Here is a 19,215-nt window from a genome sequence, read left to right on the forward strand (position 1 = left end):
CCTCATCACAGTAAATATTTGGTTGCAAATCCTTTGCAGTCAGTGACAGGCTAAAACCTAAGACATCAGTAGACACTTGGCACTTGCCCTGGTTGTGTTGCTTGTTCTGCCAGGGCTGTGCTGCAGCCATCTGCACTTCCTGCATGTGTCAGGGGATTTTTGCTTTTAGTCTGGTCTTCAGCAAGTGAAACACATGATTAGCTGGTCTGAGGTCAGGTGTCTGAAATGGACAATCAAGAGTTTGGCCATAAAACACCATGGTTACCTTTTCTGTGTTGATTATTGTCCTATAGCACTTTGCTAAAACTGGGGCTCTAAAAGGGGATAAGAGTCCTACTGTTCATCCAGTTTGCAATATGCACTTAATGAGGGTGCAAAGCAAATCAATTGCAAATCAATTGCCCTTAAAATTGCGAGTCAGCACTTTAATCTCATAGTTTTCACTCCGGGGTGTCGGGGTCGAGCAAAGGAAAAGGAAACTGCTTTCGTTAACAAATACTCTGTGACTGCACTGTGTAAGAAAACATCGGATTATGTAATTCTGTCTCAGAGACTTACAGTCAAATGTCACACTCATAAAGAGCTATTTGTGGAAAGGCAAAGCTCTGATTGGGTGAACCTTGATATTTTTTTCCCATCCTCCCCCACTTGGCATCAAAACACACAAACAATGATACCACACTCCCTGACGGCCACGTGAGAGAAACCAGTGAAAGACAGCAGTATGGAGGTAAACAGAAACCTCTGTAGAGCTGCTATTGAAGGGCCTGGGACCTGAATGCTGCTGCTCACAATGGACGCTTCACGCCTCAGTGTGTTTCAAACTGCAAATTCAGTCTGCAGCTCCTAAGTGTGGCCCTCTATGACTCTGCCATTGAAAACTGTGGACTCAGCCTCTCTGGCAGACAGCACACATTCACAAAAACAACCCACTGCCACGGCGCAATGACAAGAGAGAAACGGAAAGAATGAGACAAACAGACTGACAGATGGGCAGAGGCAAAGCGAAAGATTGAAACAGGCACACAAATGGATAAACTGAGAGAGAGAGAGAGAGAGAGAGAGAGAGAGAGAGAGAGAGAGAGAGAGAGAGAAATCCCCCCCCCCCATCGCCAAATATAAAACAAGTGCAGAACCAACAGCAGAGGCAGATGAGCTCCAAGAGTCCCTTAACTCTCCTCTCTGCTGTGAGCGCAGCCTCCCCGCTCGGCGTGCAGCAAAGCTGAGGTGGGATCCTTTCTTCACACTCCACTGGGCGGTGGACACACATCACACCGTGTCACCTCCACTCTCCAAGCATTAGATCAACTCCCCCGCTGAATCACAGACACACTTTCAGCACCACAGAATGAGGGGATGAGCCAAAGGTTACAGAGGGTCATTTTCAAAAAAACCCTGTGTGAGCTGAGAGTCAATTCTCGGGGCTCTAATGCACACAGACACCTCGTGTGTAAAGCTACTTCAGCTCTTAATTGTACAACTGCCATTAGGGAACTTTTCTGTCTGTGCGAGCTCCATTACGACACATTACGTGTCAATAAGAGAGGCACAATTTAGGCTGTAAGTGCTATTTTGTGATTTCTAAGTATTGACACCCACTGGAGGAGAGGGTGTGTTACCTTGACAACCATATGCATCAAACAGACAGTTAGACACCAGAGGACAGTGTTTTGTTTTTATTCCCTGCCAAACGTCGCTGCCAAAATGGATGCCGACACAAAAACACACTTTGCCAGTGGAACAAACGCCAGTCAAGCAAGTGGTGACCTTTGCCTCACAGATAGAACAAAAGTAGAGACATCACAACAGAGAGCGCAAGAGAAACGAGTCGCAGCAGTGGAAAGGTTGGGTAGTAGTTTAGGGACTCAGGAGGTCAACAGAGACTGTTAATATTAATACATTCACACTCTGGCAGGATCATAGATGAAGATATTTGGACTGGAGACACTTGCCATGCATAGCAAACAGACTGACATTTGTGTGTGTTCACATCCTAAGGCAGGGGGAATTCCTTCCAGAAGAACATGTTTGATTCTGAAAGGAAGTACATACTGTTTTGGAAAATGATGTTGCTGGTGGAGATGATCTGATGAGGGGGGAAGAGAAAAATGGATTGAAACTATGACAGAAATGTTTACAACTTACCAGAGAAACCCCTCTATCCTCCTCCTCCCTGCCTGGTTGTCTTGTTTCTTCTTCCTCTGTGGTTTTCTTCAGTCTGGTTAAACAAGAATGGAAGAGAATAACAAATTTTAGTATTCATAATTTAGATTTCTCTCCTCTCCATTTGTGGAAACAACCAGGACTTTAAACCAAGATAGATTGGAAAATCCAGTCTTTCTTAACAAGGTTTCTGGGGAGGACATTTTGCAAAGCAATGCATATTTTCCGACATGCAGCGCATCAATTGAACTACACAATGGGCCCACTACTCTGTGTTTGGTTTTATTATAAGCTGCTAAAATCCTTTTCATACTGGAGGTCTCCTGCTCTGCCACAGTCGCACCACAGGTTACACACCAGGTTGCTCCCACATCAAATCTCTTCTTCTTCTCTATTATGAAAAGAGAGATTCTTCTTTCTTTTTTTAAAGCACAATCATCCAGGAGTGTGTTGACTCTCTGGAAATATACTTAAAACACCTCCAACTGTGACAAGTTTTGGTGGTGAAAAGAGAGCAAACACCCGAGCTGTGTAAACCAGAGTGTGGACAAGGATTTTCAGAGGCAGGAGTGTGTAATCCAAACTGATAGACAATAAAGCCTGTGGCTGAAAGCTGGTGGAGAGACACGTCTCCTCCCATGTCTCTCCTCTTGTCTTGTCTTATCTCCTTTATCTCTTCTTCTCTCACTCTCTCCTCTTCTGTCCTTCTTCTTATCTTCCCGTTCCTCCTATTCCCAATACCTCCTACCACCCTCACTCCTGTCCTCTTCCCTCTCACCTCGTCTCCTCTTTTGTCTTTGTTCTTCAGTAGTGTCTTCATCTTCCCTCCCTCTTCTCCTCACTCCTCCTGTGTTATCTCCTGCTTCATAACCTGCCATGACCAATCCCCTTTTCTCCTCTTTCTCTCATTTCATCTCCTCCTTTTTTCCTATCTCAGAATTTTGCCAGCGTTAAGGTCAGGACCCAGAGTCATGAAAATATGCAGGAAGTTATGGTACATTTATAAGACTGATATACAGTTGTTTGTCTTGACATCATTTCTATGCATTTTTTGGAGATAAATTGCAATTTCTCTGTATCTAATCTTTCACATGAAAACTTTGAATATGGCGTCTAGGCCGGTGAAAAAGTCTGCGATACCTTGTTCTCACCTCTGCTGCCCCCTTCTTTTATTTCCTCATCTCTAATCATCACCTCACATCGTCTTGCTTTTCTCCCCAATTTCATCCTCCCGTCTTTTCCTCCATTCTTCCATCTCAAAATTTTTCAACTTTAAAAGGTCAGGATCCTCCATGAAGACAGTCACAGAAGATTCACAGATTCTTGTTTTTGTCTCAAAACATTGACAAGCTTTACTCAGATCATATGAATTTGGGACCTAAACATGGCATCACGAGCCAGAAAAGAGATTCCCTGTCCAAGCTAATCTGTCTTTATCCTTTCTCTCCCCCTCTACAACCACCTCCTCACATCACCTTATACTGCCTCATGTTCTTCATCCTTAAGATCAAAGCCAATGCAGACGTGGGATAGGATATTAAACAGTGTCAGGCATGTAAAATGTAAGGCTTATAGACATATTCAGGACTCAGGGTGACTTGGTTTGTCCCTTTTGTTTGCAGTTGTCAGCACCTTTGTCCATTTAATGTAATTAAAAAAAAAAAAAAAAACACTTTACTTAATGTATGTCATTTTGATTTTCTCCTTCTTTTGAGTCACATGTGTTCATATTGACATAGTTGATCTAATTTCACATGACAACTCCTGGCTCTGATCATGAAAATGTGCTGGATAGATGCCCTGGTCTGATCTGTCAGACCTGTTTCTTTTATCTCCTCCTCTCTAATCACATCCTCTCCTCACATCACCTTTCCTCCTCATCCTCTTCCTCCTCCTCCTGCCTACCGCCTTAAACTGCCATGCCTTTGTTTTCTTCATTTCTTTGTTTTCTTCGTACCCAATCCTCTCTTCTAATCTCCTCCACTCTCTCTCATCCCAGAGTTTTTAAGCTTTGAGGTGGGGAGCCCCCATGCAGACAGCCGTAGGAGATGACACTGTACAGATGTGACTTGTTATGCAGTGTTTTCAATTTAAAAAAGATTTTTTGAGACTAATCCCCCACATCTTTAAAAGCTACAAGAATATGTTTCATATCATGACTTAACTCCTTGATCACAGAAGTCTCAGATGTTCTGTCCTTTTCTTTTCTCCTCCCCTTTACATTTATTCTTTTTTCTACCTCTCTTCCTTTTCTGTCTTTCTCTCCTTTGTTTAATGGAAACCTCTCCTCACTTCTCCTCAAACACTGTCACAATGAACGCAGACACATCACCCAGCATTGACAGGCAAAATGATCGAAGAAGCCAATCCAATTTACTTCTAGCAAAGGCTTATTGACTTCAGTCTGCTGCTGTAAATAATAGTGTGGAAAGCCCATTGAGAGATGCCACTGTTTCCATTCGGCTGAAAACGAACTCTGCTGTCACTACATAGATACAATTGTGAACTATAGGTTTACATGAATTCCTTTTCACACAGATGTTTCTTCAAGCTGCTCAAGATCACAAGGGTCATATCAGCTAAGATTCAGTTATTTTAGAGTTACCTTTCATGCTACTCTTGCAAAATCTACAGCACTTACTTTGGGCTTTTGTACAATCCTCAGATTTGGAAAGCATTGACACCTGTGTAGTCAATAGCATATTCCTTCTTACAGAGTGTTACACCAGAAAATCAGATCATCCCACAACTCTGAATTTGAAAAGGATCCTGACCCAGATTTTAAAAACCACTGAAATACAGCATCATTACATTACTGCTGACACCATACCTGAGCACAGAACTACAGCACAGCTGTCGTCTTGCTCAGCTCTTGCAGTTCGACCTTATAGCTCATAATTTCTGCCTCACTGTGCACTTAATAGATAGCTGTGAAACAGCTGATTACAGCTGAGATCTATGAATAAAAGACAACGACAAAATGACCTTTCCACATCCTGTTTGAATGAGCTGCAGGCTGATCCCATCAAACACAGCCTCCCCCCAATGACATTGAGCCAGCCATACCGCCGCCCCACCTCTGCCCTTAGACACCACAGAGTCGGGCTGAGCTCAGTCCAGCTCAGCTGCCATGGTGATAAGCAAAGGAACGGAGGACCGAGACTGAAAATAGCCGGAGATAGGATGCCGGCAGTGGACAGCGAGCAGGACTACAAAATGCCTCACAGCAAGAGACCCACAGTGCTCTCAATACCTCAGGGAGCACTCTCGTGCCACGAGTGCAGACAAACGAAAAAGACAGCTCAATCTCTGATGGATGCAGACAACACAACATTTTACAACAAACAAAAATGATTGAAGCTAAGAGCAAATAAATAAAGCAAATGTGTCACAGTCACCCTGAAACTTAAAGCTGCTCCAATCAATATTTTTGGGGTAACAATGGATCAAATGACTGTGTGTCACACGGATAATTATCACCTTTTTTTTTAGCACCTTTTAGCTCTTTGTTTTGGTTTGCTGTTGGTTAACTTTGCTGTTTTGATTCAGCCTCATTGTCAACCATTAGCATTTGTTCCACGTGAAAAAGCACTAATAAACCTACTGTACCTACTTCTTACCAATCATCAAACAGCAGACAAAATTAGCAGCTAGCTGGTGAACATAGGGGAGCATTTAGCAACTTCACAGCCAGATAATTCTATCAGGATGGTGGAGACCCAAACAGAGCTAAAAGAGAGTGAATATCAGACTTAAATTCATCAGGTGAACAAAAACGGGGCTCCAAATGAATGCTAATGTCGCTCCATGTTTGCAAATGGCTAAATAAACCACTGTTTGCTTACAAGTTCACCATATCAGCTGAAGAGATAAGATAACATGTCACTGTTGTGTTTACAGCGTGCTACGTTTCTAGCAAGTGCCCAGAAAAGTACAAGTACTAGTACATGCAGCAAAAAGCTACACATTAGCTGTTACACGCTAAGGATATGTAATATGCTGAATATCAATATAAATATGATATATATACACAATATTTATGCTAACTAAACACAAACATGAATAAATGTTCTCTTTGTATGCTAGAACAGTATGCAAACAAACATACATCACTTAACTGTAATACAGCAGCAAAGACCAAAAAAAGAAACTGAAAACTATTGTAACGGATACTACAACCGCCAGAGCCCAGCTCTAATTGAGTCTTAAAATATTTGTGTACAAACTGGGGGAAAAAATGCCTCCAAGGACAAAGTGTATGTTTCCTTTTGTCACATATTGCAAAATATGACACATGTGCATTCGAGTTGAGTAAAGTGAGACGTCCACAGGCTGAATAAGCACTGCTCACTGCAGATGATGCCAGGTAGTGAGGCGTCACACATTTCTCTAACAACAGTCTGTTGGTTTTCTCCTCCAGGCTGTGTTGTTTTGATGTGTCTGTATGTGTGTTTACCTGTGTGTTTGTGTGTGTGTGTGTGTGTGTGTGTGTGTGTGTGTCCTCAGACAGGGGAAAGGGGCTCAGCCCGTGTGTTTAATTTTAGACTCTTGGCTAATGAGAGGCAGAGTGTGGCTGTAGACGATACCGCTTTGCCGATGAAGCATCATTACCGCCAAAGACGGGAGAAATAATTAGATCCGGACCACTTTCTTTTTTTCCCCTATGATGAATTTGCATAAGGGGACACGGCTCACAGAGACAGAGATGTGCCATTAAACTGAAGACAAGCTGAGATTCAGCACAATAAACAGCAGAATAAAGATGATATGTTGATTTGTTGATGTTGCAAGTGCTGGAAAAGTGCAAACTACCCATGAAAATGTTAATAGCATAGCTGATTGTCAGAGGAAACAAGCTTTAGAGGGCATCTCACTGGGGAAAAAGTTTGCTCAGGAAATTTTTACCACACTGTAAAAAACATCCTCACATCCTCACCTTCACAAGCTAAAAACCCAAGAGTTGCTGTTTAGTAGAAACTCAGAGAATTAACTGACAATATTCTTTATCATTTCACGTACAGATTTATTGTCTAAATTATTCTATTCATCATCTGATGTATAGAATGTCAGAAAAATGTCTGTAACAAAGAGTCCATAACCAAAAGATATTCAAATACATTTCTCATATATGAGAAAGAAAAGCATCAAACCTTCACAACTGAGAAGCTTAACCTGGGGGATGTTGAGTATTTCTGCTTGAAAAGGGAAACAATTACCAAAAAGTTGCTGACTCAATTTTCTGCTCATCAACTGATTGACAATTGTTTCAGTTCTAATCAGTTAATCATTTAGTCTACAATAAACAGTCCATAACCCAACATGTTTAACTTACAGAAGAGAAAGCAGCAAATCCTCACATAAATATTTTGTATTTTTCCTTGATAATTATTTTATTTTTTATTTTTTTGTACAATTAATTGACTAAGTGTCTCAGAATCATCCAGGATGTTTCATTGGTTTAGGAGTGAGAAGGAAATCCGCTGGACTCGGACCATCACCTGCAGATCTTCCAGAGCATCACAGGCTTTACTTTCTACACAACAGGTGATTATTCGCTCTAACATCCCCAATAACAAAACAGAGTTTACATCACCTTTATCTCTGCACGTGTTGCTAAGAATAAATCCCCTCAGTCTGTGTATCTGTTGCTTCAGAGTATAGTTCAGTTGTCTTAATCCCAGCGGCTGTGTATTCCTCGACGTGTCTGCTGTGACTGAGTGACAGTAAAGAGAGAGGAGCTGATTCCCTCACAAAATCCCCCACCCCCCCACCCCTCCAACACACCCACAAACCCTCCTCCCACGTCCCTCCCCTGACCCCCCCTCCCCTCTCACAGTGGGATTAAAACAACCTTTTGTCTCTCTACAATAGGGGTTAAACATTTCCTGGTATCACATGAACAGTGACCAGAACCCACAAAGTTACCAGGTAGATTTTTTTTAGACACGTTTGCACGAGAGCATTAAATATTCAAAAAGTTATTTGTTTTGTATCAGACGCAACTGTCAACAGGATGAGGAGATGACAGGGCATAACATCCTGCAATATGAATTTGGCAGAGCATAAAAGCAAAATTGACACTATAATTGCGGGTTAAATCAAATGGAGCCCGGCGTACACTACAATAACTGTCAGCTGCTCTAATTGTGCTCGAGTCAATGCAGCTTTCTGGATGTTCAAAAGAGGGCGGAGGTGCAGCAGAGGCAGCACAGCAACGCAAATAAAAAGAAAAAGCCTCAAGGCACATCCTAAAGACTTCCTTTCCCATACAGTGAGAAGCCAGAGAAAGTGCTCACCTACACTCAACAGATGTCCCCCTGCAATCTAATCCAGTTGACTCAGTGAGGGGAAGCGTATTTATTGCCGACTCCTCACTGGTATTATTGCAACCCGTTTTAAAAGAATAGATGTGAAAAAGGTCTTTTGGTGTCTGTTAGCTATGGTTGCAGAGGACAACAATGGTTTGAAAGAGTCACTATTCTCTGGGCTTGGCCCTAAATAATGCCCCTCTCACTACAAAAGCACATAAATGTAACATAATCCGTCTCAAAGAATATTGTCCATCAAAGTGAACAATGATTTAGACTCCAGCATCCCAAAAAAAACCCAACACTTCAACACTTTTGTTCCTCTCAGTTGCAGTGGTGGAATGTAACTAAGTACACTAACTCATGTGCCGTAGTACAATTAATGGTTATTTTACTTGGGTATTTCCATCCCATGTTACTTTATAATTGTTATTTTCTTTCAGATCAAGATTTTACATACAGAAGCATATAATGACCTTGGAAAATACAAAACATTGCTAAAGATTAAATCAGTAATTACCAACCTGTTTGGCTTGGCATTTCTTGTGATGATATCTAGTTTGGGCCCCTTGTCATGTTTCAGACATCTATGAGATGTTCAGTTACACCAAAGACACATTTTCCCTCTTTTTCCTGTGTTTCACAAATAAACCAAAGATTAAAAATAAAAAGTTGTTTTTCTTCTTTCCTCCCTCATTACTCATCTCACAACCCCTCAAATTTATCTTGTGACCCCTCAGAGGGGCCCTACCCCTGGGTTGGGAACCACTGAACCAGACTATCAAACAGTATCTGTGCTACAGTGGTTAAAACTAGCTCAGACTTGACCAGCTACAAGAGTGAAATGCTGCTGCCACACCCAACGTCAGTATTGACAGTATAATAATGTCATAACTCATAATGTATCAGTCACAGTAAACACTGCACTGCTGAACCACTTCTTTCACCTTCATACTAGAACATTTTGATGTTAATACTTATGTTCTTTTTGCTGAAGTAGGATTTTGAATACAGGACATATGACTTTTCCGTTGTTGGTTTAGCACTTTTACTTGTTTGGTTTCCACTGGCGTTCCTTGTAGTTTGGGGAATAACCACTTAATAATCCCACAGAGCCATATGACTTCTGTCTGCACCAGGAGGACATGCTCAATGGCTTCACAACATGCTCATTGTTGCAGGCGACTGCGACTATATAATGTCCACCCACGTACTGTGATGAAACCATCAGAGCTACATTGGTGGTCAGGAGACCTGAAACCTCCGTGCTGAAATTCCACCTTAATTCACTAATGAACAGCGTCAGTCGATTTCCATGTAAACATAACTCAGCACGTTTAGCTTTCTCAGCATCTAACGTCACAGCATGAGAAGCCATTAATTTCAAAAATGTATCATAAATAAAAGCATTCATCGTGGCAGAAATCTTTCAGAGATGATGGATGGCGGCGAGGTGTACGGATTATGGTATGAGATGAGTGAAAAGGATATAATTCATTGAGTCAGGGGCGTGATTGACCAAGTTTAATGGGCATTATTTCTGCACACTGACTCTGTTGAGCAGAGACACTGGGCGATCCCCGCCGGCCCATTGCTCCCTCAGACTCACACTGAGATAGGAGCGGCGCCCTCCCTGCTCTTTGTCACGACACCAATAGAAGAACAATATTTCAATGGCAACTGCATATTTCAATGGCAACTTTTAGCAGAACAAAGTTCATGCTGTGGTCTAGACCAAGCCCTCCTAACTAGAACTGCACGCTGTCTGCATGTGTGTGTGTGTTTGTGTGCGTATGTGCATGCACTCGCCTGTCAGTGGGTGTTCGTGGCGAGGACTCCTTTTCGAGTTTCCTATTCAGAAATGTGAATGGGAGTGAAATATGATTGGCTCGGGAAGAGAATGAGGGGCTGGGTTCACAAGGCTATCGAGGCAGGGTGGGGGGGGGGGGCACTTGTGAAATACTTCACTGCTGTCAGAGACAGAGTGAAAGGACAAGTATAGATGATTTAGTCCTCTTACGCTTGCTGCTAACACATTCCTACAAGTAATTTTCAACGCTTGTTTGTTTGAGTTCTCTTCACAATATTGTTTTGGAGGTCACATCACATCAGTAATTCAAGTAATAAGCCATGACAATGCCTTGATAAGACAGAACAGCACTGTCCTCCGGCACTCACTTCGCTTTGTCCTCATCCATGTCTGTGTCAATTTTAGCCTCGCTAACTCTGGCTGAACTCATCACAGCACAACAACAGAGAGGAGTCTGGTGTCGGAGGTATCGCATAGCAACACTATCCTGATAACTTCAGGTATCTGGTCAACTATCGAAGGAACGACGTGGAGGAATTCCACACCGAAGAAAATGAAACGTTCGTTTTGCATCGATGACACTCGATGGTATCGGGTTCAGGTTGGGGGACAATGAGGAAAACAAAGCAGCCGGGGTCTTAAGGGAATTTACATGAATTACAGCATGAGGCCCAGAGCTGGCGGCCGCGACCTCTGCTCAGCTTTTTAAAACTAAACAAGACCCTGATCCCGCCCATTAGCACACAAACACAGCAAGTCACACACACACACACACACACACACACCCATCCACAAAGACACACTGAGAGAGAATGGTGTGACCGGTTTCCATGGTGCCATGAGGCTCACTGACAGGGCTGGAGTGTTAACATGCTCATGGACAACAGAGAGGATGATGGAGAGAGAAAGAAAAGGACAGAGGGAGAGAGAGAGGCAGAGAGAGCGCAGTAAAAACAACAACAAAGAAAGTGTAGAATCGGAGATTTACCACACACAGGCAGCAGACCATCCCCGAGGTTAAGGACCTGTAGTGTCGTGTATCGTATTTCTTTTTAACTCAAACACCCTCACTGACACAAATCGAAACAGTTCAACTTAACAGAAGCCAGAGCAGCAGCAGCAGCAGCCTCTTTTTCTCTTTCCCATAACTGCTGACAGCTTTAATTCTGTTTCTGTGATGCATGTTATTAAAGCATGTTTCTGTTCTGATTCAATTTTTGGCTCTCAATTTTGTAGTTTTGGCCGTCTTTCCTGTCATTAACACTGCACTGTGCACTGTGAGTCAATTACTTAGGTCTGGGAATCACTATGAATAAATAATCTTCTTAATATAACGCATCTGGAATAACAGCGGGACTGAATAATGCTCAGTTATCTACAGTCAGAGAAAATTACAGCTTATAACAACTTTTATTTTTGTATCTCAGGCCTGATAATGAGTCAATTTTTTTGTTTCACTCAGTTACCCTGACTTTGTGTTCAAGTTAGCCAATTTCTTGTTTTGTTTTGCCCGAACCAATCAGCAGCAAGTGACATATTGTTCCTGGCAATGTCATATTCAGTTGACAAGGAAGCTGCAGCACAGAAATCTATGAGCTGGTGATTTATTGTTTTTTATGTTGATCAAATAAATATGTTGTTTTAAGAGGTGTTTTATCTGCACATGGATTTACAAGAGCCTGATCTCATCCAAGCTTGTTGCTATTTTTCTGTTGCTTTTTTCCCAGGAACGTAGTCAGACTGGTTGGCTGTTTCTCCAATACCAGATCTAATAGTAGAGTTCAACTAATCTCAGATCAGTCAGAGGTTATTTCGAGGTCTGGACTCAGGCCCATCAGTTCTATGAGCTGTGAAAGCATTGTACTCAGTAGATTTATGGCTGAAATCTTGGAAAGTGGCACAAACAACTGAAAAAAGGTCCAACACGTCAAACAGCAGCAAGCAAACATTATGTCACTAATGATAATCCCACTCTGCAGAGGCAAACTGTGAATGTGCAAGACTATAGCAAGTACAGCGGGTCAAAGCTCAACCAGGAAGACCATCTGTCACTGATGGATGTTTACATCAGCAAGTTCGGGTGATAGTTTTACTGTTCCCCTTCATTGTCCCTTCCAAAGAAGTTTGTCTGACCTGAGGTCTGTTTACCACTTGTATGAGGGTCTGAACACTTGTGCTTGCTGTCCTTTTGTACCAATTTGGAGCAATGCTGCTGTGCTTCCAGATCTCAGTCATTACTTTGGTGAGTACAATCTACTAGAATCTGAGAGGCCAGAACTTTTAAAATTAAAGCCATCGCTGTAATAAACCATAGTCTTTCTTTATGTCTTCTCCATGGACATCATACACTTTATATCTCAGAAGAACTAGAAAGCAAACACACACAGAAAAATACTGTACTTGTTATCCACATTATTTTTGTTTGACTGCACTGCTCCCGGAGGTTTCTTTAGCTGTGTTTGTATTGTCTTTGTTGTTCTTTCACAGCATCCCTGTACAATATAGAATTATTAATGATATTTCCACTGTGGTGGCGCTGCGGTTAAAACTATTGGCTCATACACAACATGTTTGATCATCTGACTGTGAGATTTTATTGCAGCGATGTTGCTGTGTTCCCAGATTTCAGGACCTAACTTGGTGAGTACAGTGTAATCAGAAAACTACAAAAAGCTGAAATTGTAATAAACCATCTGAAACAGGAATCCCTCCTCCTTTGGCTATTGTTAGCTCACTATGTTCGAGCCAATGACTTTGAGTGACTTGCCAACAATGGCCATACAGTATATGGCAACATGGCAACCATTCATGTGGTAATGAAGCAGGAGAGGAAACTCAGCCTGGTTTGATACAGTGTATGTATGGGGCTCGCCTCCAACTGCAGAGAGCACCAGCTGAGGACATGACGGGAGGTGGAAGAGATCCAAGTGTTTTCTGCAGCAGAGAGAGAGAAAGGCCCACTGAGCGGGCCCTCTCCTCTATATGCACCATACTGCCACCAATAAGAAGATCATCCTCAGTTCAGTGAGCAGACAGACGTCAATAAGCACACACTGCCACACACACACACACACACGGACACACGCCCTCTTCCTCTCTCAGTATGTACATGTGCGCTGATCCCTGCTCCCATATGTGTCCACAGAAGGTGTAGGCATGTGTGCACCTCCTTTGCTTCCCCACCAGGACCAATTTCCATCCACCGTCTGTGTGGAAGCGTGCGATCAATGCTGCAAGAGGCACGTCATCCAGGCTGTTCATTACTGTTGGCAACCCTGCGGCCATAAGCACAAACAACCTGTCCCGCTGACGCATCACACGGCGTCCACGGCCGGACGGCTGGATGGCAGTTTTATTTGACACAGCTACAGAAAAAAAAAGCTGGACTTGAGATTGCTGCGCGACTGTCACTCCTGATTTACATTTCATTACTTTTCATTAGTTTCATTAGCGAACCACAACCACAGCTGAGGGAGCCTGGCGTCTCCAGCAGCCATCTTTGAAGTGCATGTTTGTGGCAGCAGGAGGGGAATGAGATTTCTCTTCTTCTCGTCTTCTTCATCCTCACCCACGCTGTGTCCAGCTCTCACACCACCTGTCTCCTTAACACAACCTCAACCTCCCAGGAACTCACAATCACGTATGGTATCCACACTAACACAAACACAGTATAACAGAATAACATGTCCAGTATCCAGAGCAAAACAGGACTAGGGCTACGTCCACACTGCTACTGATTTTAAAACAATCTCTGTCCAGAAAAGTGTTTTAGCTCTGTACTGGAAATGATCTCACCTGAAAACGAAAATCACATGACCATTCATGTGCACCAGGCATGCACATGCCGGTGTCAGCCGGAAGCAGATCGTCTACTCTGCAGTTGGGTAGTTGCAAAAAATCATATGAACAAGGAACAGCAAAGACAGTGGTCACGTCAAAATGTAGAATTTAACTGCACAACAGCTGCTAGCAAAGAAAACAAGGTCAGAAATGCTTGTAATTCGTTATCCAGGTTGCATTCACCACTGGACCACAACCATGGGGGCCTACAAAGGTCTCTGTTGTCTGTCCGCACTACAACGCAACTTAGAGTTTTCAAACTAAACATCACTAAACAGCTAAACAACTCGACACCAGGCGTGAACGCAGCACGAGAGATGCGTCTTAAAACTAAAACATCTGCCTCCTCACATGCTCCCAGTCGTAACACCGGTATGTTGATGTTTAGCAGGCATGATGCTGACTGTCTTAGTTTAGCCTACTAACATGCTAATGTGCTAATCTGCACTAAACACAAAGTACAGCTGGAGCTCATGAATTTCGCAGGTTTTTCTTCAGTGTCATAAAAACTATAATTTGGACCTGATGATGAACATAGATCGATGAGAAGTTAAGGGATGACCAAAGTGATTAGTCATTGCACACAAATGTTTGTAGCAAGTTTTATGACAACAGCTGTCAAGACATTTCACTTAAAATCACGAATGTCAACCTTTTGGTGGCGCTAGAGTTTGACAGTATTCAAAGTCAGAAGGATTCATTCTGCTGCTGAGATATTGCAATCTGGACACAAAGTGGTGACTGACTGCTGGAAACCAAGCATAAAAGCAACACCACCAGGCAGTAGCCATGCAGACCAATGTGCATGTATATCTATATTGTTTTTAAATTATACAGCCCTTCTGGCTTTATGTTGCATCAGTACACCAACCTGATGTTTAGTGAATGAGCAGCAGAGAAAGGTAATAAAGATGATGCTTTCCACAGGCTAAATAAAAGCACCTCCAACACACAACTACATGCCTCTTCAAAGATAAAACAGATGGCAAAGCAAAAGCCAACAAAAACACCTTGAAGCACCTGCATAATAGCAAATTCATATCACGTGGCGCTCCTCTTTCTTCATTAGCACAAAATTATGGACTTTCTAGTGAGTCCAAAAACTGACAATTTGATCTTTCACCTCCTACTCGTCCTCTGATGTAAAATCCATATGGCTCTCTATGAGTTGACAGCCAAAAAAAAAAAAAGGCTAAGCAAAAGCAGCAACTTCTCTTCACTCCTTCAGTACAGATATTCCTATTAAAAAATACATAACTTAAACCAACCGGAGACAGCTGGCAGGGTGGGAGTGTCAGTGACGTGGCGTTATGTTGAAGTGTGCTGAGCCAGTGCTGAAGGAGACAGCGCTGAAGGGTTTAATCAGCCTGTCTGCAGCAGACTGATGCACACATGCACACACACACGCACACACAGGAACACACACACACACACACACACACACACAAATCAGGTTGCTACAGGTGCTGAGATAAAAATGCAGAGGGAGGGAGACAGAGAGATGTGAAATATAGCAAAGAAAAGATGCCAAAGGCAGCAGTGAGAAAAACAGGAAGGTGGAGGTGTTTGCTCGTTAGCTGCTGTGTGTGTGTGTGTGTGTGTGTGTGTGTGCGTGCATGCAGTGGACAGTACATATATTTATCTGTGTGTGTGGGAATGGAGGAGGGTGTGTACATTCCTGCAACATCAATTTGAAAGTGTTTGTGCTTGTAAAAGTGCAAGTGTGAGCTTGTGTGTCTGTTTGACATAGGAGTACGCATCACTGAAACACTGATCCACTGTGAGTGTGTGTGTACAGTGTACTGCAGTGTGTGTACAGCCAGCAGATTGCTAACTGAGCTTAGGACAAAGACTGGAAACAGGGTGAAACAGCTTTGTACCTCTGAAGCTCACTGACTAACACGTTGTTTGTCATTTGTTGAATTCACACAAAAAGTGTAAAATAATTGTGACAAATTGCCATTTTCCAGAGGGTTGAATGCACTGGACTATTTCTTGGCCACTCTTTGAGAATCTAAAGTATGTGCATTACAGTAAATAACCACTGCTTGGCCTTCTCTGAGTGTCTAACTGACCCAGTGGAGGGAGACCACACAGTCCTCCATCCATGCGGACTCCTCTATCCACCCTCTGCCTCTTTTCTCTCTCCACCTCTCTTTTCCTCCCCTTCTCTTCCCAGACTCCTTGCTCTCTGGTGCAGGTGACAGCACAGGGACAATGGGATGATATCACTGGTCGGCTCCTAGCAGCTTGTCTGCACGCTGCACAATAACAGACTGCTGCAGCTCTAGTGTGGCACAATGTGAAGTTTGAGAGAGAGAGAGAGAGAGAGAGAGAGAGAGAGAGAGAGAGAGAGAGAGAGAAGGCTTACAAAGAGCAAGAGAGACAGAGGGCGAGAGAAGGAGGGAGGCAGAGAGAGAGAGAAAGAAAGACAAACTGTACTGCTCGACTGAGACTGAAGGAAGAAGAAGGGTGGGCAGAGTGAGGAGGAGAGATGCCCAGTTTTCTATGTAGCATCAGTGTGTGTGTGTGTGTGAACGCTGTGGTGGTCATGTGTGTATGCAAAGTACACTCAGCCTATAGCCTGTAGCCTATAGCTGAATCTGTGTGGGAAGGACTGCAGGCTGTGCTGCCTTTTAATTACAGCACTGCTTCTTCCTCTTCTCCGACAACGTCTCACACACACACACACACACACACACACAGACACACACAAACACACACACACACGGAAAACAGCACACGGCGCACCTGCCATGAGCCAGATTGGATTTACACTGCATCAATAATTCACCCTCACATACAACCCCAAACACACACACACACACACGCTTTGCACAGGTTGTCTTGGAGTAACCGACAGCGTTTAGAGGAGGCAGTGGTCACCAACTGCAGGAACACACAGTGATACGGAGAGGAGCAGGGGGTAACTGTGGTTAGAGGCTAAACATGCTCTACTGACTGATCCTGCATCATTACAGCACACATTACCTCACTTATTAAAGCTGAATAAAAACAACATCCCCGGGCTTCCTGTTCTTGAGATCCATCATTAGACAAGACTGAGACAGGTTGGGCACCAGCCACGCTGCTGGATGGAGGCTTTCATCTCCTGCCCTGCCCTGGCTTTTAGCAGCTGACTACAAGATGCAAATGGACTTGTGTTATTGTTGTTTTCCCACAGTCAATCAACACTAGTGTTTATTCATAATCAACCATTTAACCATTTAATCACTATCATCCGAGCAGGTATTCTTCACCGTGGGTCTCCCAGTTTATACAGATGAACCAAACAGGATGTCGACATGTTGCTGTGTCTGAATAAAAACCAGCAGACAAGCTGTCCACTGAGCTGAGGACTGAGATAGACCTGGCCTGTTCGTTTTTATTTCAGGTCTGAAAAATGCTACTGCAAGTTTCCGTTTTGTTAGCTTGTTGCTGTTTCTGATCATTAATCAGCCGAGACCGAAGGTTTCGTTACAGAGCTCTCGACGCTGGAGGATTCAATGTGTATTTGTTTTACTCGTCTGTTTATACATTAGAAAGTCTGGCTACTATTTGAATAAGTTATTTAATATTTTCCTACACAGGAGAGGCTTTACTGCACTGGAAGATTCAATATGTGTTTTGTTTCCAGACACTGGTCTATTCCGAATAGTACATTTAAATCTCGGTGGATAAAGGTGAACGTGTCAGCTGAAAAAAAAAAAATGTATGAAATTCAAAATGAGCGTCCCGAGTCAACCTTATTATATCACAACTGTGTGATTAGATGCAGATTGTCAGATGTCGTTACTGAAGATCTGACCTGCATTTAGACTCTTTGAATATTAGGGCTGCAGCCAACAACTATGATTATCAACTACTCTTTCATCTTTCTGTTAAATTTCAGTTCTCAGGGCTCCAGGTCCTGTTTTTCAAAACAGCTTGTTTTGATTAACCAACAGCCCAAGAAAAAGATGGAGTAAATTGCATTCATATAAAACATAGACAATTGCAGAGCTGGAGCAAGCAAATATTTGACATGGATTACCAAAATAACTTCCATTTAATTTTTGGTTTATAGAGTAATTGAAGGTTTCATCAGTAGTATATTTAAGACAAACATGCACCACTAACTAGATATATGGGATAGCAACTGTGAGAGGTTTGCTAGAGGTTTGAGTTGCTGAGTCATTGTATCAGCTATTTGATATGGAAGAAAGCAGATTGACTAGAAATATATTTATTTAGGTAAGCAAGAAGTAAATACATGGGAATTGCTCAAAAGACACGACCACTTTGTTTTATAACTACAGGTTTGGTAAGGTAACGCTTTCTCCATTTACCTTATCATTTGCACCAAACTGCATCGGCCTTTCTTGGTCATTTTTTTTTTTTATTTTACAACTAAATATCAGCTATCTTTTAGGAAACTATGAGGAAGGTTTGCAGGAAAAAATACAGAGCTGTAAAATAAAGGGTTGCAAAACATAGAAAACTACAGGGGGCACATTTAAGTTAGGCCTGCTTGGAGAAAGACTTGGAGTTGAGGATATATGTGTGTTATCAGGTTAAAATTTTAAATTGTAGCATTTCTCCTTATTTGAAATTTTTGCACATAACCTGAAATATAGTATTTGTATTTCAGACATTATAATGCGTGTTTTTTCTTGTGGTTTTATACATTTGTTACTGCAAAATATCTTGTTATAGTTTTGATGTTTGATGTACAGAAATGTGAGGTTATCCCACATGGGATGGACCAAATGTTTGGCAAGACAGAAATAAAACTATACTATACTATAAGCTATAGGACAACAAGAACTTGTTTTAACTGAATGAGATTCTATTACAAAATATCAATATGATATGACACGAGCCCAAACTACAACATCCATAAAAATGCTATTGCAGCTCAAATGGCCCCTGGATTAAAGTGAACACTTACAGGGCTCCTATAAATGTATTCAACCACCTTTGTTATTTACAGTGGGAAAGCTCATGTATTGATCAAACCACCCATTAGCACTTTAGTCCAGGGCTTTATTGGAAACACTCAAGGTGCATTCCTTTAAAATGTTTTGAGAAAATGGATCCTCCCCCCATCTGCAG

The 19,215-nt window shown here is 42.4% G+C and overlaps 1 protein-coding gene across 5 annotated transcripts in view; it reads right to left on the reverse strand.

Moving 5' to 3' along the window:
• Positions 1–19,215, reverse strand: part of LOC139630582 (neuronal cell adhesion molecule-like) — a 78,127-nt gene that overhangs the window by 42,193 nt on the left and 16,719 nt on the right. For 4 of the 5 annotated variants that reach the window (XM_071494202.1, XM_071494194.1, XM_071494186.1 and 1 more), the window contains one exon: positions 2,146–2,218. Coding sequence is in view for 3 of the 5 variants with exons in the window: in XM_071494194.1 (XP_071350295.1) it covers positions 2,146–2,218 (73 nt within the window). In the remaining 2 variants the exon portion in view is untranslated. Of the gene's footprint in view, positions 1–2,145; positions 2,219–7,756; positions 7,872–19,215 lie in introns of those variants that run through there. The other variant, XM_071494206.1, reaches the window with a different exon arrangement.

The sequence above is a fragment of the Trachinotus anak genome, unplaced genomic scaffold (genome assembly GCF_046630095.1).
Source record: "Trachinotus anak isolate AG129_WGS33_773 ecotype Australia unplaced genomic scaffold, CSIRO_AGI_Tana_v1 ptg000002l, whole genome shotgun sequence".
NCBI classification, from domain to species: domain Eukaryota; kingdom Metazoa; phylum Chordata; class Actinopteri; order Carangiformes; family Carangidae; genus Trachinotus; species Trachinotus anak.